The sequence below is a fragment of the Acanthaster planci genome, linkage group LG16 (assembly GCF_054643075.1).
Source record: "Acanthaster planci isolate LZ-2023a linkage group LG16, COTS_SCS, whole genome shotgun sequence".
In the NCBI taxonomy this organism is placed as follows: domain Eukaryota; kingdom Metazoa; phylum Echinodermata; class Asteroidea; order Valvatida; family Acanthasteridae; genus Acanthaster; species Acanthaster planci.
Window position 1 is genome coordinate 13521846 of NC_141792.1, and position 22900 is coordinate 13544745.

Consider the following 22900-nt stretch of genomic DNA (forward strand, 5'->3'; position numbering starts at 1 on the left):
GTTTGAAAAGTAACGCCCTGATCATGAAGTTTTCTGCTCCCAGCATCTCTGATTGTTAGAATGGAGAAAAGTGGAGTTAATTCGATAACAGATTATGTTTGGTTTTATATGTATTCTGACAAGTTCATTTCTGTAATTGGCTCTTATCCTTTTTCCACTGATAAAGTGCCCTTATTGTCACAAATTCAGTTTGAACTCTTCCAAATATTAAAAACTAAGCACAACTCAACCAGATTCCCTCAAGAACAAAAATGAGTTTTTATTCAAATTCAGTAAGACAAGTCTGAAAATCAAGGCTATACAGCACGGAAAAATGTACATTGGATAATAGTCATTTACAAGCGAGTTGTGTTGATTAAAAAAGAAGTGAACACAAAAGACCTACAAAGGAATTGCTAGTTGTGAAAGGGGCAACTGACATGAATCCGTTCCAGAGGTATACCAACAAAATAATTTATGCACCTAAGTAGTCATGTTGTTATACAGCGAAATGGTCAATCATCTATTTGAACATTATGATTGGTTTGCAGCTACACTTTTTGCGCGTAAATCAAGTGATTCAAAATTACCGGTTTATTTATCAAATCAACACTTGGTCTCTGGTATCAAGGAATATATTTCTCCTAATATATGATATTTTCTACAAAACAAAGATTTTCTGTATAGAAGGCAGTTTGCGTTTAGTTTTATAAACTCCGAACTCACTCCCAGACTAAAAAAAAGGAAACTTTGGTTCTCTATTCCACCAACACTGTGAACCTGACTTCTTTAACTTACAGCTTACAGCAAACAAGTTAAAGAGGTGTAAGGTATAATGCAGCAGAATTCTGAAATCACATAATCATACCAAGTGAAGCACATACATAAAATACTTATTAAACTGATGTGAAATGCCCAGGTTAACACTATGACAACCGCAAAGCGAAAGACTTCAACAGTCCTATCTAGATAATTACACTGTTGTAGGTTTTGTCAAATCCCGGTTTTACAGAGGTAAACCAAAAAACATTCTACATGTACTCTGATTAAGATGTACAATTAATACACTAAATGCATTCTAAACACTTTGAATAATTTATTACAATCTTCTTTACTTTCACAATGAAAGTAGTCACCATTCATGTTTCTACACAACACAAGTAAAACTTAAAGACCAAAACATACATCAATGGGTGTTTTACAGGTTGTGGGGGAAAAAATCAAGTTTTATGCTAACAAATCTAAGCAAAAAATTACAAATATAGTGTACAGTGACAGCTAAAAAAGTAAAGTAAAAAAGTAATCTAAGTAACAAGTGAGGGAAAACTTTGGATAGAAAAATATATTTTCAGTTTCACTAACTTAGTAATAAGCCTAGTGCCTAAGAGTTCTATGAGTATGCCTTAACAAGAAAGGTTGTTCTGATGATAACTGGTCCACAGTCTCTCAATCTGCTACAGAGCAACACCCGGAAACGACAGACTTTATAACAAAGAAGCCATTTTGGGTCATGTGTCCTGAATATATCGTATTCACTGTAATCTGTTGAATGGGGTGGTGCCAGACTATTTTGGGTTCCAAGCCTCACTTTCATATTTTAAAAATCTGGTTCAAAACATTTCAATACAATGCTAGATCACAAATTTTAAACTATTCACCAGTGTAAATGACATGACAGTAATTTGCAATGACTTTTGATATCACAGCTTTTATTTTTAAGTTTCTAAACTAAAAAAATTATCTTGCTTTCAATTCAATACGGTCGACTTGTGAATAATACCAATGTCACTGTGCTTCTGGACAGACAATGCTGGTATGCAAATTTATGCAATAAGCAAAGAATAGCTGGGTACCAGTCATGAGTGTTACATGTGTACATAGCTTTGAGAGCTTGTTGGTGTCCTCATTTTAAGGTGAAAAGAATGTGTCAATAGTTAACATTATAGAAGCAGATTACAGCAGATTCAGACATCATTTTAGCAAAATGCTCATGGATAAAGATTTGCATAGCAGTTACTCAAGGTTAGAAATCTGCTGAGGAGAGGCAATCAACAGGCATGCATACTACACACAATGACAGACAGATGAGTTAGTACAGTCCAACCTCTTTAATAAGAAGATCAATCCTTTGGACTTTGTGGATTACTTTGTTGAAACAGGTCCCTTGTATTATTAGAAGTGAATACAGAGAATAACAAAGGATTGGGATCTAAAAATTCCCTTGTTATAAACTGAATGCTGTATTGAGAGTCCACTTATTAACGAAGTTTGACTGTACAGGAGTAAATATACTACATGAACATGTCTACGTAGTCATCTTATAGATTACATTCAGTCAATTTTCATTTGGCTGAAGAAAATCAGCATAACTTACATACAAGCTGTAGAAATGCACAAAGCACTTACAGATATTCCAATCAAACATGCAAGTATCTAAAATTATCCTTGACACAAAAGCTGTCATTTGAAAATCTCTGACAAACATTAAAATGCTTAGGTTTAGAAGTGAACATTATAAAGAATATAAATTCCATGGACAAACTGGAATGAAATAAAATATCTACAACTTCTTAAGGTATTACACTCTGTGTTTACACACTCATGAAGGTACCTATTCCTATCAAATTACTAACAATGGTTAAGAACCTTCTGGTTCATATCATAATTTTCAGTGTTGTAGTTGAGTCCTTCACAAGTCCAGTCACACGTTCAGTCACAAAGGCAGTCGTAAGTAACAATGTGAACAATGATAGAAAAATGCTTTTGTCACAGCTCATTTGAATAGCTTGTGAATTGGCTTAAGACTGAATGACTTGTGATTGGTCTTTAATACAGGACTGGCAGGGACTTATGACGGACTCAAATACAACACTGATTACTTCCTTTTGAAACGAATTCTTTACAAGATGTGATGTGATTGAAACGAATTGAGATCATTTCATTTTTATACAAATAAATTTGAAAACTGACAAGGCAAAATCAAACCAATTTTCAATCATGGTGCCCAACATTTTCCTGATGAATAAGGCTTTTCTCTAGTGCTATGTCTAGGTCTGCACCCATTGAAAAGATGCAGGGAAACGGTGACAACAGCCATAGCTGTAGCCCCGAAAGCAATTTCGGACACAGCCTTAAACACTTACTGTTACATTTGGAGATCAACATAATACAAGCAGGTAACAGATAACACATTGGCAGTTTTGAGTGAATATTTTTCAGTTTGAATAAATAGTTAGTAGACAGCATAACATCACTAAACTTACAAAATCAGGTCACCTTAAATGTCCCTCTCATCCAACGACATCCTCAAAAGTGTAGCAGCACATTTTAGAGGATCTTACCAGATTGAGGGAGGCACTACCAATCCACCTGTGTGGGTTCTGACATTTCTTCAGAGTCCCACTGCAACGAGTAAAGCCACAGAGTTCATGTGCAGTGTTGGACTTTTGAGGATTAAGGAAGGTTCTTGCAAAAGATGCCTTGGATGATGAGATTCCTCCCAAAATGCTTGTCATAGCAACGGACTATTAAGTACTAAGCTGAGAATTTAATTAAGAGGTAATAAGCCAACCAATTATTCCCAAGGCAAACAGGAGCATCCTGACGTGCAATCTGTATTCAAAAATAAATCATCATACAATATTTAACTCTTGAAAGTAACTAAAAAACAAACAGCGAAAAACAAAATCCCACTTCCTCTCAAAACATTAAAAATACTTAATGTCTAGAAATACCCTTTGCTCTTCATAAGCTCCCTCCCGCCTGGTGAAGGGGGATGTTTTAACCACAGGCTGCCGGATGGAATTTACAAATGTAATATGCACTGCCGGGCAATTTTTCCATATTTTCCTTATTCAAAAATCTGAAAAAATTCATAAGTTCATTTACTAGATATTTACACCCACACAAATGACTGTCTGGTGGCTACTCTAAGTTGACAGGCAACCTCCGTTGAGGCCCAAGTTTTTCCACCAGGCCTGCTGCCTAGTAAAGAGAGCCTAGATTGTGCGGTGTTGTGTAATTTCTTTTGTTCCCGAAATTGGCCCAGTGCGTTGCTGAATGCCAGTGGCGTCTTTTCAAATGTGGCTGGATAAGTGTGCAGTGGTACTTTATCGCTCATAGCTAGAGTGCTGGAGCATTTTTTTCCCCGCTGATAATCCGCGGGCGCTGAATGCCGCAAACAAAGGTATACTGTTTCAAAATAATGACGGATTACCTCCGCTAATGCCAACTGTAAAATTATGGCAAATCCCAGCAGCTTGGTCTTTTGTTCCGAGTACCATTTTTTGTCACAAGGCCCAGCTCTTTTGTCCAATTTCGGGCACCCCGGCTATGCATACAAACCCAAGGTGCCCGGTTCCGGAAACCCCGGCACCGAGTGGTTAAAGCCAATTCACAAGAAGCGATGTCTTCAGAGTAAATACTTGAATCTCAAGAATTGTATTGCTTTTTCCAAATCTTTTCCACAACACCATAAGTTAAATATCTAAGGCAATTGAGGCATGCGGAAAATATAGGCAGCATTTCCATGGCAACGCATCAGTGTATCAGTAATGATGCCAGTACCTTCCTTGCATTTTGTCATGATCCTTCTGTCAACACTCATCTCATCAAATTTCCCGTTCCCTTTCAGCATTGTCATCATTTATATGCTTTCCAGCTCTCCTCTCAGTTTCCTGTTTGAAAAACACAAACCATTTGTTATAACTCAATTTTTCTGTTACACTTCTGCGTTTTGTACAGAGTTCTACAGTCCAGCATTCATCTCATTTGACTGCCACTCAAGCGCCAATTCTTAGAATATTGTCACTCTCCACAATGCAAAATTAAAACAAAACTAAATGTAAGGCATCGATGCACAGCTGTTCCATGTTTCGGTATTTACACCTGTTTTACAATGGCAGGCAGGTTGATAATTGACACTACTCTTACAAGAAATCATAAACTGAATGCAAATAATCTTACAGCAAGATCGTACAGATCAACCCATTCCAATCGACAGGCAACCCTCTTTGACACATGCAATTTCTAATTCATAGAACTGTTTTGTTAAACCAAAATGCAAATGATTATAATCCTTCAGGCGAACACTGTCACTTCAAACAATATCCATGATTAAGCACAGCAAACTTTCCAAACTTAAAAATGTAGTACACACAGATTAATAAATCAAGTCACTGCTCAGTCATAATGTGCTGTACCATGCTGTTGCATTTGATATGGAATCAAAGAAACATCAAAACAATTCCACGGGGAATCCCCAAATCTTACTTCACTTTCTAAATCTTGGTCATCATCGAGTGAAAAATATCTCTCTGGTGCCTTCCACTATGAACAAATGACGAGAGTTTTTCAAGTCCAGTTAACAAGGTTACTCCTAAGATTCAGTGATAAGATTTTCTCCCTAAAAGATAGACTTGACTCAAATTGGGATCTCTGTGACGACTTGATTCAAGTCTACCTAAAAGATGCATTTACACTACCAAAATGCAAGGTACAAAGTCAAGAAATGTTCCCTGAATCCCAATTTGGTTCATGAGTTGGTATTTGATGACTGTATTTTAATTTACACAACTTTGGATTCTGTCGGATCAAAGGATAAGGAGTGGCATATTGTTGGCATGTTGGGAGACAAAACTAAATATCTGACGTAAAAGTAATTTTTTAGATGTATACTGATCTACATAGGTCTGTGCCGAACTGATCTGCAGTAGATTGGACTAGGTTTGAGCCTCCAAAAGAAGTTGAAGTGGTCTTCTTAGCTAAAAAATGGGACAAATTGAAGGTTAAGTTGGGCACCTGGGGGTCAGGTGGAATTGACTAATGAGCAAGAAGAACTTTGGTTGATAACCTTACCTGGTTAAACACATTATCCTCTTGATGGGCTGGAACTAAAGCTGAAAAGGAAATATTCAAATACTCTTCAGCATGATTTGATGATGAAGTATGTACAGCTCAAAAACAAACTATTATTCCTCAATTTGTTACTGCATTTAAATATACCTACATTTTTTCATTTTAAATTAGATTTGAGGATAAGGTTGCTGTAGTTGACAGTCATATCCAAAGTTTGGTTTGTTTTTGAAAGTCGTGCTCACAAAGAGGACTTTGCTAGAAACCTCAGGTCATAAGGTCTGATACACAATATGGGCAATTCACAATGCAGGGTGCCACCAAGAAGTTGTCATGGAGAGGCCTTCTCTCAGTGCATTATGGGATAATCGACGAAGTCTCATTTGCTATTACTGCGCTGTGTGCAAAAAACTTGAATTTTTTCCCAACGTTTATTTATCTCGGTTAAAAATTCAAACTTGCTTACTGCAAACAGGTGTTAGGTAATCAAAATGGTTTTGTGTAGTACAGGAAATGCCTCAATCAAATATCCCCAAATTATGTACGAAGTGCGCTTAATCGCAGCACCATGTTGACTGTAAACTTGACAAGTGGCCTGTCTGTGGCAAACTCTTGGTGGCACGTTGTATTGTGAATTGCTTGTATTGATCACAACACTATGGCAAGGGAAATCATGCTTGTTATCCTTGTCAAATCATGCTTGGTAAAAGGACCATGTGATGACTAATTGCAAATTTCAATTCCTACTTACCTTGAGGGTCAGGTAACTGCACTTGCTCGTCAACATCTGGGTTGTCTACATCACCGATGTGAACACCAGGCGCTTGGACTTGGTTACCAGTCTCAGGTTTTCTGTGTTTTACATCAAAATCAAAGACCCCAAAAAGAAATTAATCTTTGCAAGAAAATATATCAGTTGGAAAAAAATATCTTCTACAGAAAAAAAAGCACACTGCACCTAACTTGATCCTTGCTTTCCCCTTGGGATCTTGGCTAGGAGGTGGCAGAAAGGTGTAGGGGTCAATCGGTTTAGTTCAAAGTATTTTTATCTTATGGTGTCCCTGACACCTCAGCTTGTGTGGATCGGTTTTGGGGGATCATTATTGATTTTGGAAGACTTTGTGTCTTGTTTTTCACGTCTAAAATTGAAGATTCTCTTTTCTATGTCAAAGGAAACCTGAACCCAAGGCACAAGCACGTAATTACACTGACAGCAAAACTAAGGCTGAATGAGAAATGAGATTCTAGAGATTGTTTATGAGTTGTACTGACTTCTGAACGTTGCTTTCATCTCTGTCATCTTCGTTATATTGTTTATCTTCAGTATCCTCCCCATCTTCGTTGTTGATATCGATTTCTTGTTGCTCCTCATCCCATTGGTTAGGCTAAAAGCAGACAGGAAATGAGTACAGGAAAGGATGATTTTTTTTTTTCACGAAGAAAATTGTGATGTGTTCTAACACACCTTCGTGATCTGCCAATGAATAACACCAACGTTTCTTGACCTAAAATTTACTTCCCCTTTCAATGGCGAACCTTTTCTGGATAAAGAGAATGGGTTTGGCCATGAAAGTACCTATATAGGGTTACACTTAATGTGGATTTCGGTAGCTTCAAGAAGATATCCAGCAAAACAGATACTGGGCTAAACAATTGAAAGAAAATAATTTTTTTATTAATTGAGAAAAATGATGGATATTTTCAGCTTACCTTCTGGCCTGCACCACCAACTCTCTCAAACATGTTACCTGTTAAAAAAGACAAACGAGATAAGAAATCGATATCCAAAAAATCAGATCAAGAACGGAAAAGAGGAAAAAGCAGAATATTAACAATGGCTTGCTACTTATACTGTGACACAGTTATCTTGTATGAGGTTTGTACTGTAGCAGCTAGTTTTAAAGTGCAACCTCGTTCCCACGAGTACGATTCTGCTGTGCCATGTTGGTTCCCGGCACCATGCCCTTCGCAATCTTTGAAGCAATGTGCACGAAGCCTGTGGAGTCAAGGTTGACTTAAGTGACCTTACATGTATGAAGTCAGTGTCTATGAATTAACTTGAATAAAATGGAAGAGATTTTTCTTCTTTATGAGTGCATTAGGAAGCAAGCCAGTAGGAGGAGAGTGTGTCTTTAATGTGAATTGACCTAAATAAATTGGAACAGATGTTTCTCTTTATCAGGTAAACGTGCATTGCTAGGGATGTGCTTTCCAATCTAACCACAAGGTACCCAGTGTACACGTAACAACTGAGTCTTGAGACAAACAGAAGAAACTTTAAGACCAACACAAGACCTCCAGTCTGAATTCAAGTCACAAGCTATTCAACTGAACTGCAACAAAGCATTCCTTTGTCATTGTTCACTGTGACTTGTGACTGGTTTCAACTACAACACTGCAAAGTACAAAGGAGGAATATTTATCCACGCAGCTTACCAAACCTAATCTTTGAAATTCCATTAAATTTGAAAGATACAGTACTTCAGGATTGGATAGGTACAGCCCTGCCACTGTTTCTGTACGTAAGGCTTGATGCCCCAGGAAAAGTTACAATACAAAGAGTGCGCCATTTTACTCTGAGAGAATAAAAAATTCTGGAATCTTCAGATAACTTTCTTGGCTAGGTCTCACCTTTGCCTAATCTTAGCCGTTTGCGATGTTCTCTCTTCATTTCTTCTTCTCTCTGTTTCTGCATCTTGGCAGCATAATCTTCCTCTCCCTCATTCCTGGCTTCATCCTCGCCTTGTTGAGGCTGTAGAGCCACCTGCTGCTGTGCGTCTTGCTCTGCCTTCTGTCGTTCTTCTTCTGCTAGCTGATCTTCAGCTCGCTTCTGTTGAAATCCCATTCCTTGCCTCCGCATGTCATCTTGCCTTCAGCAAGATGAGGGAACAGAGAGGCCAGAGAGTGGTTGATATATCTTTACGACTACTCTAAAGAGTTTCATCACAAAGTGTTAAAACCAACAGTCAATAGAATCCGTAAAAGGTGAGAAATTGACTCACTTGTTGAATAGTTTCTGCCTGTTTTGTTCCCATATATTTCCTTGTTGCTGGGCATTGTCCTTGGCTGGATCTCCAGGCTGTCCTTCATTTGTCTCATCTGGATGGTTCTCCCCACCACCGTCAGGTTGCTCCTACAGTCAACAATTCATTGATTTGACTACATAGGTGATGTCACAAAATGTTGCCAACTTGAAATCCGAGGATGTGGAGCATCAGTGTTAAATTAACAAAAACAAATAAATGAATAAACTTGTGAGAGGTGAATGCTTAGGGTCCTCCTCCTCCCAAACATTCCTCATCAGTCTCCATCTATTCTGAGCTCCCAAACCTTTATCTTCAGAGACAATCTGCGTTCATTCCTCCTTGTTACCTGTTGGGCTTCCTCCTGTCTACGCCTCTCCGCATCCTGCTCGTCTCTTATCTCTTGCTCCTTCATGACTCGCTCCTGATTCTGTAAAGCTTCTCTCTGCTGTTGTTCAGCCTCCTCCCTCCGTCGCTCTTCTTGCTCTCGACGGACCCTGTCTTCTTCAGCCTCTTTCAGGTCATCCTCATCATTAGGCTCAATCCTCCGAGCCAGTTGCTGTGAATAAGCAAACAAAATATGACAAAGGGATTCTTGAAATTCTAGCACGACGCTCAGCCCATCTGAGATGACAACATTGTTATCCAGCATAAGCAACAACCTGGGTTTACAACTACACATAGACAAGTTTCAAATTTACAGTATTTACAAGTGAAAAATCATTTGGTTGAGAAGGGAAGTTATAACAAACAGGTACATAGCTGCAATTAACAGGTGCTAGAATGGACAAACAGTTGCATGGCTGAGTAAAAAATAACCAGTAATGCTGTATTAATACAAACACTGGATGAGTGACTGTAATGAAAAAATGGAAACGGTAGACAGGTAACCACAGGCTGTCAAAATGCACAGGCGGCCAAATTGATGAGAAGATGGCCACTTTACACAGGCTGCCAACATGCAGAGGTGATCAGGTGGCTGCATGTACATTACACAGGTTGCCATAGTATACAAGTGGCAACCACAGACAGGTACAGAAACATAACATGTACATGTGGCGATAGACAAGGACATGGCATTATTTTAATAAATAAGAAGCATTAAAGCAAAGCTGGATGCTCTAAAAAATCACCGTTCATTTCCTTGTCAGTGTTGGCAGGTGCACAATGATTTTTCCATCATTAAAAGGACATTACATGATTATTTCCTGCAAGCTACTACATCTATGAACATTAATAAGGCATTGTAACACTACTGTGTGTTTAATGATGGTGTGTTACAGAACAGAACAATAAATTACGGGACTTTGAATTTGAGTGGCTGGTCATAATTAAAATCTACAAAGTCTCAAGGATATGACCACTTAAATATCAAAAAGCATTGATACACAAACAAAAGCATGCAGAAGATGTTATGTGTGTAGTTTTGGTTTCTGTTCTCATTGTGACTAGCCATGAGGAACTCAAAGCTCTAAAATGGAAACTGAATTATGTTATTGACTTAAAGGGCAAGATAAACAGCCAAAACTAAAAAAGCCTTTCATGAACATGGAACATTTAGCCTCTCAAACTAACACAGTTATACGGAAGCCTACAATATACTGGAGAAAATAAAATTCATTTCAAACATTCAGCTGAAATTTGTTCATTTTTACGAGAGAAATTTGTGACACAGTGCTAGAACCAGATACTCTCTTGCTAAGCAAAAATGAAGTTTGATAAGGAATCTTATTAAAGACAAAAGGAAGAAAAGCTGACACTGTGCTTGAGTTGTGTGCGACCTTTTTCTCTCACATCAGACTGCCCTTTTTTGACTCTTAGAAAAGTCTGGTTTAGCCAAAAGACATCACGTTGGGTTGATGAATGTTTAACAAACATAACCTGTAATCCATCTCTATGGACAATGATAAGCCAACTGAAGAATGCATTAGCTGTGGGTTAGTAAGTTAGTGCATGAGCGGACATGCGTGCATCAAGACAGCGCAATATCCTCTATCCATCCACAGTCTGGATACCTGCCGCTTGGTGTTACCATTCTTGGCTGCCGCTTGCCGATTGGCTCGGTTTTGTTGGCGTTTGAGCTGATATTTTCGGAGCAGCTCTTGCTGCTGTTGGTAATAACGCTTCTCTTGTTCCCTCTTTTTGAGTAGCTCCTTCAAGTTGTCTTTGCCTCTGTCAGCTTTCTCGTTAACCTGAGCATAAACGATCAGTTCACTTGAAGCTGCCCAAACATGAAGAGTTCAACCACTTTTGTCCACCTATGGCTCTTAGGACTGAATCCATAACGTTGAAAAGTGTTTTCACGGTAACGTAATCTACCTGCATTTCAGTGCAGTCAAACTGTCAAATTTGGCTGCTGTTGCCACAGCTACAAGAAGCAGATTACAAGTAATTTTTTTCACTGAGAATTCTTTCAAAGGTACAAAACACGACAAAACTACAGAGGAAAATAGGAAATAACGCCAGCACAGCTAAAACAATTAAGGGCAATACCTGAAGGATGTCTTGCATAAGTTTTCACATAGATTAAATACCAATTAACTCACCTGCTGTTGCTGCTGTTGGTCTTGACCCTGCTGTTGTTGGTCAGCAGCCTGCTGTTGTTGGTCAGCAGCCTGCTGTTGTTGGTCTGCGGCCTGCTGCTGTTGCTGATCAGCTAGCTGATGCTGATATTGTTGCTGTTGCTGTGGCTGATACACTTGTTGTTGTTGCTGCTGGTTTCCAAATTGCTGCTGTTGATTTCCCATGTTTGGATACTGCTGCTGTTGGCCAGCGTATTGCTGCTGCTGTTGATTGTTATATTGTTGCTGCTGTTGCCGCTGCCTTTGTAAATACTGCTGCCGTCTTATTGCATACTGTTGTTTTAATAATTCCTTTAACGTTAATACATACATACAGAGAACAAAATATTAACAGTGAACATCTGTTTGGAATTTGACTGAATTTTCAACTTTAGAGACAAGCTCATTGGCAGTCAAAATGTGCTACATTACTATGAAATTTCATTGTCACTTTCTATGACTGGACATGAGCAAGTGTCATACCCCTGCCTCCAACTGGTTCGACTCTTACTGACACACTGAAAGTCACCCTTTTTCACACATGAATGCAGGAACTGATTGCCAAAATGGAAACAGGTGATGATAAAATAGACTGGGAAAGTGTCCTGTTGTTAACTTTCATTGCTAACTATGGAGTCCTCTCTAGTTCACATGTCTTGTGAATAGAAAATGAAGGATTTTCACCATCAATGAAGACACTATGGCCTTCACAACTTTGACAGTTGACTTAGTTTTCTCATTGCACTAGATGAGCTGTTCAGAGATGGCCATCTGATGTTTAGGCCAGACCAGTACCCACCTGCTGTCTGATTTTGTCATATGCTCCAAGTTCTGGTTGTGACTTGATGTAAAGTCTGTGTTGTGATGGATCAAGCTGAACCTGTTGCTGCTGGTTACCCTGCTGTTGTGGATTCACCTGTTGCTGCTGGTTACCCTGCTGTTGTGGATTCACCTGTTGCTGCTGGTTCTCCTGCTGCTGCGGATTTACCTGCTGTTGTTGCTGGTACAGCTGCTGCTGTTGGTTCACCTGCTGTTGGTCAACAGGTTGCTGTGGTAGTTGTTCCTGTTGGTCATTTGCGTTAAACTGCTCTTGCTGCTGATTGCCTGCCTTGCGTCTATTTAACTGACTCAACTGGTCTATATGTTGCTGGTAGAGAAAAATGACAGATACAAATTTAGGAGCTCTTGAAAAACGCAGCAATTTGGTGGTGCCTTATAATTTTGAATGGTTTTGCTCCCTTAAAAGACAATGAGATTCGTTGTGATTATTTTTGTAGTGTCTACAAGAGTATACCTTAACTTTTCCTTTTTTTGATCCACAATGAATATACATGTACATGTATATGCTGATTTGCGCTTGAACTTAAAAGAATGAATTATGAAATTTAAAATTCTCTGGAGGTGCCATGCGGGCATTCTTTATACATGTAGGTGGACGCATGTTAATGTATGTGTTCCCTGAAAACTCATCCAAATTGTGAAAAAATTGATAAAGTTAGTTGTCAAATAAAATGATTTGATTCTGATGTTGTTAACAAAGCTGTGTTAATTCTTGGAGTGTATTAACCCTAACCCACCTCAATCCTCCAAAATCCTTCAGGTGGTTTTGGAGGATTTTAGAGGATTGAGGGTAAATGGCAAAAGTGCATGGCTTATTGCAAAGGATGCCATGAATGAAGATCATGGATTAGACCTTGTGTTGTTTTTGCTTAGTCATGCATAAATTCATCCAAATGTTTGTTTTGGATTAACTGCAGTGCTCAAGAACACCACTCAAACTGCCGCAACATTATGACAGGAATTGCTGGAGGATTTTGAAAGAGTTTTGAGGCAGTAGGCATACCTCCAAGTAAGATTATTAAGACATTTGGAGGACTGATGGAGAATCCAATTATCTCCCCCCTCCCAAATTGGGGGATTTTGGAGGATTGAGGAGGGTCCCTGGCAAAAAGGGCCCAGGGAGTTAGGGTTAGACATTAAAAGCAACATGAAATGTGATTACACCAATGGTATACATGTACATGCCAAACAATCTACATTGGGCACAACACCTAACATGTCTAATATGGTTTGCCTTCTTCTCATCATATGAACCACGGAGAGGCCACGTCAACCTTAACCTTTACTTACTTTATATTCCTTAGCTTTTTGTTGTAGGTTTTTATGTTCATAATGAAGTTGTTCATTTTCAGTCTGCCAATAAGAAATAAGAAATTAAGGGTGAACTAAAAAGGAACCAACATAAAAGGTTAGGTGTCATTCAGATGAAAAGGTGTGAAAGTTGTGACATTTAGTAAAGTCTCATTAAAAATCATGGAAGTGAATTTGTGAAGTGGGAGGGGACGAGGTACCAGACACTTTTCCTTGACGAGATTATCCCTAAAACTCTCAAATGTGTCAAAGACCCAAACCTGATCTTATTTGATTTTGAACAAAGTCATGTATCAAAATCCCAGTTTCTATTCCAAGAATTGGCTGGAGAGTACCAGATTTTGAAAGACTTAGGACACAAATGGCCTACAAAAATGTAAAGTCCTTTGCAAGTCTTTGGAAATTGCACATGCAAATTTGCAATGAGGTTAAAGAAGGCATCCAACTTCTGTCAAATTGAATTCTGTCAAATACAAGACCACACAGCTAAGGGTTAATCATGCAATCTATAATCATGTTTTAGTGGGTACAAAGTTACATCTGTTACACCCATGGGTTACATTTGCAGCCACACATGTACATGCAAATCTCAAAACAAAAGAGATTTCATTACAAAATGCAAAGAACAAAAAATTCTGAAGATTTCAGTCTAGTAACTGCTCAGACATGTTCACATATATGTGCCTTATGACAACATGGTAGTCTCGATTAAATCCATGGGTTAAGTGTTAGATGTAAAACCTTCAGAAAAATTTCAATTAAAAACATGCAATTTGGGATGGGAATTGTGTTCTTGGCAGACATGAATGTCAGATTTGGGCAGAATGCCAAACAAATCAAAAACTGAGAAACAAACTCAAAAAGTATTTTCCAACAACCTACAGGTTCTATCCATTACCTTTTCTATCACATCAGTTCTCTTACCATCATACAGGAACACACTGTCTCTACTCTAACTTGACCTCATCAAAAACTACTAGAAAACTTTCTATGCTGCTGGTTCAACTCAAATTGATGAAGCGTTTGACTATCACAAAGCCATTGCCTCCTACCTGGTACTGTCCAATGTCTCCCTTCAATTTTAAGATGTGATCTTCCAATCGTTGTCTCTCAGCGTTGGCATTAAGAACGTCTTGCTGTAAAGTATCACCAATATGTCACAAGAATTCAATACATTAGTACGCATTACAGAGTTACATGTATGTCATGTCTAGTCTTTCTGGCAGTGGGTACTTCCTTTCTGGACCACTTTTACTTTGAGAGAAATCTCAAACTTGTTGCCAAATTCTCTCTGTGGTGTATTAGGAAAAAAATGAATCCTCATCACTAACCTCACGTTGCTGAAGAACTCCAGACATCTGTTCATGTTGGTTCCGTATTCTGTTCAGTTCCTCCTGAGCCGAGGCAAGTTGAACTAGAAATATGTGAAGTATCAAAACCTTTTACTCCAGAAAAAAGTCTAAATAACTCATCCAAAATACACATGACACTAAGCTGGGAAATTTCTCAATGCATGTCGTATGTGCGAATGAAATAAACTTACAGCAAATAGGAGTAAGCATGGATTTAGAAATAATATACAAAAGACAAGGCATTTGATTTCCTCAAACCAATCCAAAACAGGCCTACAATTAACTTGATGAATAAACACTTTGGCCAGCTATGGCAGGAGAAGCAATGTGGAAGTTGGATTGCTTGTGTGATATATGTACATGTTCGTAATTTCATCAGGGTTTTGTTCTGCACTCTGGAGCTGAAAGAGGTGATTTTGCTTTCCTTTTGTTTGTTAAACATTCAATAAATGGACGGATATTTTTAGAAATACAGTTTTCTTTCAATATCCAAAACTACTTCTGTGTTTTATGTCAGAAATAAAGTTATATTAAAGTCTTCCAAGCTCCTACTTCTGAGGTTATGAACTTCCTCTTCTTGTTCTCGTTGTAATCGTGTCAAGTTCTCTTCATGTTCGTATTTCTCTCTCTCATGTTGCACCACCGCATCACTATGCTGCTGTTTTACATCTTCCAGCTCCTGTTTCAAATCTTCATGCTGCGTCTGAGAAGAAGAGGCATGGGAAGAAACAAACGAAGTTCATTTCAAGCAAATTTGCGAACAGGTAGGCACATATAAAGTATAAGCGTCTGGTAGAACTTAGGAACCATTATAATTTGAGCATTACATGTACATGCGGTGTACCCTATTGAAGTAGCACTTGATAATTCATGGAAGGAGCCACACTCTACATTCCATTGTGTGCTAGTTAGATCATTGCAGTCAACCTAATGATACACGCAGTTTATTAGTCTCCTCAACTTTACTGCAATTAATTCAAAACCTGTTAAATTCATAAGGAATGGATTTATAATTTCAACAAAAGCACTGAAGTTTCAATGAGATAATAGTACATACATTAAAATGGTTTTTCCATAAAACCTTATCCTGCAAGTGCCTTTTATCTACACGTACATGAACAAGTATGACTTCAGTAGAATATGGCAGGATGGATACACCTTCTACTGAATAATAATTTGAAAGTGTAGAAACCTGTCATGAGTACAATGTAGAAGTATTTACATGTTGACCTGTAACAGCACTGGATTTAGGTTTGGGTAAAGTTCCCTGTACAAAAGTGTACAATATTGCAAGAGGTTGTGTCAAACACACCTCAACAGCTTCATTTTTTGAGTTTTCATTTACCCAATCCTGTGATAGGACATGATAACAAGACGGACAGGATATGTTATGTAAATCCACGACCAAGTTAATTCAAATGCTGTAACTCAAAGCTACCCATCTGACCCCATATTGTCTCATATGTCCATTTTTTCCCAGCTTTTTCACCTGTCAAATTTCTTCAAAACCATCCGTTCTCTTAGTGCATGATGCTAGAGAAGGACGGCTAATACAATCCAGAAGGTAGCTGACAATTTATTGTAATTACTTCTTTGATATTCTCAAGAATTCCCAGGAGCACGCATCAAGGGAACCGTTAAGGCCCATCAGATCCCTAGAAGAAAATTGCTCCCCCCCCCCACACGCATTATGTCTCACAAGAAAAAGAAATGAGCCATACTGTTTGGAAAATGTATTAACCTATGAAGCTACAATGCTTAATGCACAAGATTTGTCCTCTGATATACATGTATCACAAGGCTTGAAAATCCCCAAGGAAAGTGGTGGAAGTGGTTGTATTATTCTCACGGGGAATTTATTACTTTCTGCATGACTTAAGTTTTGTAGTGTGTATATATTAAAGTAACCCTTCATGTAAAAAGAGCCCTCAATTTCATATAAAGTGGCTAGACAGTACATTTATGTGTACTATTTTTCTAAATTTATTAGGACTGCTTCAGACAGATGTAAAGGTGGCAATTTCTGCTTTGATTCAGTGTGACAGAACAACAAATAAGGACACTCTATTTCAGCCAAAAAAACAAAGATAAGAATAAAAATGACTAAAGGAGAAGGCTGACGTACAGGTCATTGTATGATTTGTTCACAAGTAAGACTTTTTAACAAATCACTACAATGGAGGTACCATACCGTAAATAGATGTAGGTAAACATTCCAATAGAAGTTGACCACTTCTGACACCATTTCTCTATTTTTCAATACTCTACGATCATCTCCATAAATACACTCAGCACTAACCTGCAGCATCTTGTGTTGAATATTGATTGCATTATATCGGTTTTGTGACTCTTTCTGCATTGCCATGGTGACAGGAAAAAGAAAGAGAAGAAAACATTTAACAATTGGGGCAAAAGGTAGTGATATGCATTGTTTTTAACCCAAAAAGACAAAGTTGAAAAGGCTGTATCATTTCATGAAGACCTATACTGTAACCGTGGTAACAGTTCAATGATGTTATAAGTTCTCCATTAATTTAAACTTTCTGCTCATGGCACATTCTAAAATTGATAATTACAATACATGAATAGTTTAAAAGGAAAAACTCTTTACATACCTTCTGTTTTTCTAATTTATCTTCAAATTCTGTAAAGGAAAGATACATGTATGATCAAAAGTCAGTTTTTGTTCGGATATGTGTAGGCATGGTAGGGTTGAAATAAAATGGGCTGGATTATTCCTTCCCATAAATCCCACCAAAGCTTTACAAAACATGATTTTAAAGTTGTTGAAGCATTGGAACACAAACGGACTGTTTGTTTACATGGATCTGGATCGCGGTCAGTGATCCCAAAGTTGGCTCACACTATCCATTAGGCAGTTTCTGGTGTCAGTAAACCAATATTAAATCACTGATCATGATCCGGATCGCGATCAGTGATCCCAAAGTTGGCTCACACTATCCATTAGGCAGTTTCTGGTGTCAGTAAACCAATATTAAATCACTGATCATGATCCGGATCGCGATCAGTGATCCCAAAGTTGGCTCACACTATCCATTAGGCAGTTTCTGGTCTCAGTAAACCAACATTAGATCACTGATCATGATCCGGATCGCGATCAGTAATCCCAAAGTTGGCTCACACTATCCATTAGGCAGTTTCTGGTCTCAGTAAACCAATATTAAATCACTGATCATGATCCGGATCGCGATCAGTGATCCCAAAGTTGGCTCACACTATCCATTAGGCAGTTTCTGGTCTCAGTAAACCAACGTTAGATCACTGATCATGATCCGGATCGTGATCAGTAATCCCAAAGTTGGCTCACACTATCCATTAGGCAGTTTCTGGTCTCAGTAAACCAATATTAAATCACTGATCATGATCCGGATCGCGATCAGTGATCCCAAAGTTGGCTCACACTATCCATTAGGCAGTTTCTGGTCTCAGTAAACCAACGTTAGATCACTGATCATGATCCGGATCGCGATCAGTAATCCCAAAGCTGGCTCACACTATCCATTAGGCAGTTTCTGGTCTCAGTAAACCAACGTTAGATCACTGATCATGATCCGGATCGCGATCAGTAATCCCAAAGCTGGCTCACACTATCCATTAGGCAGTTTCTGGTCTCAGTAAACCAACGTTAGATCACTGATCATGATCCGGATCTGCATGAAACAAACAGACCCCACTCTACAACAAGGCACACCCCAGCACATTCCTTCCATGTTCTGAATAAAATGGTCTAGAATGGAAATACAGCTATTCAATGAAATTCTTTATAAAGAAACCCTTAGCCAAGATCAATATTATAATGAGGAATTGAATAACACCTGTGTCTTTCTATAATCACCCATCAAAAGACTTGTAAAAAAAAGCAGTCTATGGAGTGTTACATGCAGAAATGTTGAATTGCCATAAAATGATCATGTACATGGTTGAAATAAATTATCATTTCAACTCAAGTCCAAATATACATTGTATACTATTCAGTTAGCAGATAAACAAAATTGATTCGTTTCAATTTCAAGGGTAAACACTGTTCGGACGATTTTGTGATAACATACAGTACAATAAATAGCATTTATGCAACAAATTTTGTGCAATTTAGACCACACCTTTTGTGCAAGCTGATGAACCAACAATGGAGTTAACAATTGTGAATTAGAACGAGCTTGGACAACAGGTGCATTGGTCACATGCTTGTTGGGGTCGGCAAACAACAAAGTGTAGCTTCACTCAAAATAAAGGCAGTGGTAATCATAACATATGTACATCCATGGTAAATGAAACTTCAAACCTCATGAGGCAAGCACAATGTTGTAGGTCCCTCATTTGATTTTTATGCACTGCACTTGTATTCAACAGGGTCTTTGGTCAGATGTGAAAATGGTATTTCCCACCCAATGATATTTCATATTCACTCACAGATATGTACAAATGTACAATTAATTACTTTCACCCCCTTAATCTATAACCACCCCCACGAAATGTTTAAAACTCCTCCCCTCCCTCCAAAGTAGAGTCTCATAATTAAAAAGTGTCTGCACGACCTTCCAAGCTGCTGACCCCCACTTCTGCCAAGTAGCATGTAAGCCTAGATGTGTAGGTTTCATTATGGCTATGACTAGATATATACTGTAGAATGTGCACTTATGGGAGGCAATGGCTAATGATTGAAGCCACTTCCCACAGACAGGTGCACTACTCCCAGAAGCAATCAGTTGTAGCAGTGCAATCTGAGGACAGGAAGTGTGTTGTTAGCCTTATGATCTCTGACACAGGGTCATCTCATTGAATACATGTGAACAGATATACATGTATGTACATACAACATGTGATATGTACATGTGTGTACATTCATGTACAGTATAATGCTAACTGTGGAGCACTGATGATCAGTAATGTAGGGGCAAAGTAAGAAAAAACAGTGCTCACCGGTTTGCTGAATTTTCGGCCTCACTGGCCTCACGGCCTCTTACTTTGCCTCTACGTTATTCATATACAGTATGTCTACAAGTTGCAGCATTGGAATGCGTACATACCGGTACATGGATGTACACACATGTTCACTACCATGAACTTGACCCATCAGACAACCAGGTACATGTACCAGTAAGTACAATCCAAGAGCGGATACCAAACCTAACTTTTGGAGGTGGGGCAAAAAATGGAAACTTTCTCAGGCAACCTTTTATGGTCTTTCTGGGGGATAAGGCTGTCACTTATTTTAGGGCTTTTTAGATGCTTACAGATGGAAGAAAGGGAAAGCAGGTCCCCATCACACTCCTCTCATTCTTGAAAAATGGAGGGTCCATCATCCCTAGTTGGACCCCCCCTCCCTCTGAATAAATTTACAGCACACAGTAACCAATGGCCTCAAGCGGGACCAAGAGAGGGTGCAATTTTGCACGGAGCAACGGAGGCTCCTCGCTCGTTCATGAATGACTATGAAGCGCAACATTGCAGTCGCATCACTACAAACAGAAATGAACACTCCCGACCAACCTTGCCCTTTTCAATCAATGAGGGGGTGCTTCTGCTCAGGGCAGATAGGGCATGTAGGGGTTCAACATCTTTGCTCCCTTAATCCTGTAGTACATGTAATGGTACGTTTGGCAGGATGAACATTTCCAGTGTCATATCTTCACATTCAGTCTGGTCTCTAACGTCTCACATTACCTTCTCTTGTTTGTTTATGGTCACTCTTTTCATTCTGTAAAATTTTCTCCAGTCTTGATCTGTGCTCATACACAACTGTCAATAAAAAGCAAAAATAAATGTAGGTTTCAATAAACAGTCATGCAGAAGACTTCCAACAATGGTTTCAAACAGGAAAATAAATGATGAGCCACTCAAATAGCAGACTGACCATACATGTACTGTGCATGTACATAGTTGAGAATCACAAATCCAAACAAACCAAACGTCAATATTTCTTCGCATTTTCCTGTTCCTAGGATGGGGATTTTCTCACAATCAACAGGCACACAACATGGGATGGCTTCCCTTGGGGTGGGGATTTTGTCACTAACTGAAGTGACAATGCCCATACAGGTACATGTATCTTGAGTGGGACTGCTGGGAGAGGGGGACCACTGTAAGGCAACTGGCAAAAGTGTCTGCCCCAACCTCCCTACACCCCTAACTTTCTTCCAATACTTCATTTGCGTGTACTAATGGGCTGTAGTAGTGCACAGTCATAACAGAATTGATGTCCAGTGGGCCTCACTGATGTCCAAACACAGTGGCTACAGCGTGATTCCAAAACGAGAATTAGAGGCCATTAGAGCACTCATGGACAGGTGGTACAACGCTCGTGGACAGGTGGCACAACGCTCGTGGACAGGTGGTACGTGCCCGTGACATGCCTCTTCAACCAATGGGGTATCGTAATTTGTAACATGAATAAACATCCCCATCTGACATCTAACTTCACCAAGACGGCATGTTTGAAATTTGGTTGCACAGATAGCTGCGATGGAAGAGTACATGTAAGTTGGCTCAATCAAAACAGCCAAAATGTGTTTATGGGAATTTGTACATGGCTATCTGAAAGGTCTGTATAAACCTTACAGTTCTGGAAGTACACATACAAGCCACAACATGACTTCCAAATTCTATAGTTATGGCGCTGTACAATAAGCATGGTCAATCCATAAATTTTTAAAATTCAACTGTTCAAGGAAACTTTCATCTGGTAGCTCATTCCATATCAAGCAGGCCTACATGTCGGACTATGTTGGGCACAATTGGTTAACAATCTTTTGATCAGTCGATTTTGCTACTTCATATGTGGATGATTCTACCATATCATGGCCAAATGGCTTTCTCTTTCAACTTCATGGCTTCAAAAGTTTTAAAAAATGATGTACGTGTAAAGTTTCAGATTTTATGCCAAATTACCCAATGGTGCAGAGTGATCGGGTGATCATGCAGATCAACTGATTGTGTCCAGTGGACATCCAGAAACGTAACTTCAGTGCATTTCTGCATACGGTAACATCGAAAATCAAGAGTGCGAATTCATGTCTTTGCGGTATGTTTAAGGCCACAGTGAGGTCACATCAACCACTTGAAATTAGAATGTTTACTTTCCATAGATGTACAGTGGACCTTTTATTTGGTAGGTACAAAAGGCTTCCTAACTACATGTCCTGGCCTAACATGCCTGAGCATTTTTTAAAGAAAATAAAATGCACGATCCATAATCCATTCAGCATATTCAGACATTACAAACTGGTCTGGTGCCTGTTTCCAATGGTGCAGATAGATTGATAAAACATGACAAAAGAGGTAGACAACAACTTCGAAACTTAGTGAACAAATAACATGCGGTCTTAAGTCTTTTAAGTGCTGTACATTGTAAGTAACTACGAACTAGGCCTGCTGTACAGCCAAGGTCATTTCATAATTCTTTGTAACGATGAAAGAACTCGGCATTTCCACAAACCTTGGAGCTGCGCCGTCAGAGATTCTTGCTGCTGTTGGTGTTGTTTTGCCTTAATTTTGGTCTCTTCCAAGGCCTTACGGACCTGCCAATACGACATACCCACGTAACCCATAAACAACAGGCCAAGTATGACCAGGAATGTGGGTATCATGCTACCTCGACGGGCCATCATGCTGCTACGTCCCGCCGGTAAAACCACGTTGGGGCTCGCTAAAGTTATTCGCTTCAAATCCAGAATGTCGTACCGATTTCCTTCGCCCTACGACGGTGTTAGAGCTACCAGACACTTGTGATGACTACTTGTAGGCTAAAGCTAGGAAAATATGCATCCTTAATGTTGCATTGTTCCTAATTTGCTATGCTTTCCGAACATTTATTGTGGATTTCCGCACTGCACTTTTAATTACAGGTTCAATTTGTTCACGTACGTGTACGTGTCTGCAGTACACGTACTTACAGCGCGTACACGTATCATGTCTGATTCCTTCTGCTTTCCCGATTAAAAAGTTAACAGAGCGGAGATGG

At 39.0% G+C, this 22900-nt stretch overlaps 1 protein-coding gene across 7 annotated transcripts; it reads right to left on the reverse strand.

The window, feature by feature from the left end:
- Positions 1-234: 234 nt before the first annotated feature.
- Positions 235-22852, reverse strand: LOC110979043 (uncharacterized). Of its 7 annotated transcripts, XM_022234505.2 has the most exons (21): positions 22376-22850; positions 20605-20679; positions 17535-17563; positions 17219-17272; positions 15472-15622; positions 14899-14981; positions 14620-14703; positions 13547-13609; positions 12216-12563; positions 11402-11728; positions 10871-11047; positions 9205-9414; positions 8835-8965; positions 8464-8702; positions 7543-7580; positions 7105-7217; positions 6584-6684; positions 5836-5876; positions 5251-5307; positions 4546-4655; positions 235-3591 (listed from the first exon to the last, which is right to left on the reverse strand). In XM_022234505.2, exons 1-20 carry the CDS (start codon positions 22545-22547, stop codon positions 4590-4592), a joined length of 2559 nt encoding a protein of 852 aa, XP_022090197.2. In that variant the 5' UTR covers positions 22548-22850; the 3' UTR covers positions 235-3591; positions 4546-4589. The 7 variants fall into 7 exon arrangements, with proteins under 7 accessions (XP_022090197.2, XP_087003194.1, XP_087003193.1 ...); XM_087147068.1 differs by having other exon boundaries at positions 235-4655; positions 11402-11710; positions 22376-22852; XM_087147067.1 differs by having other exon boundaries at positions 235-4655.
- Between the last annotated feature and the right edge of the window lie 48 nt (positions 22853-22900).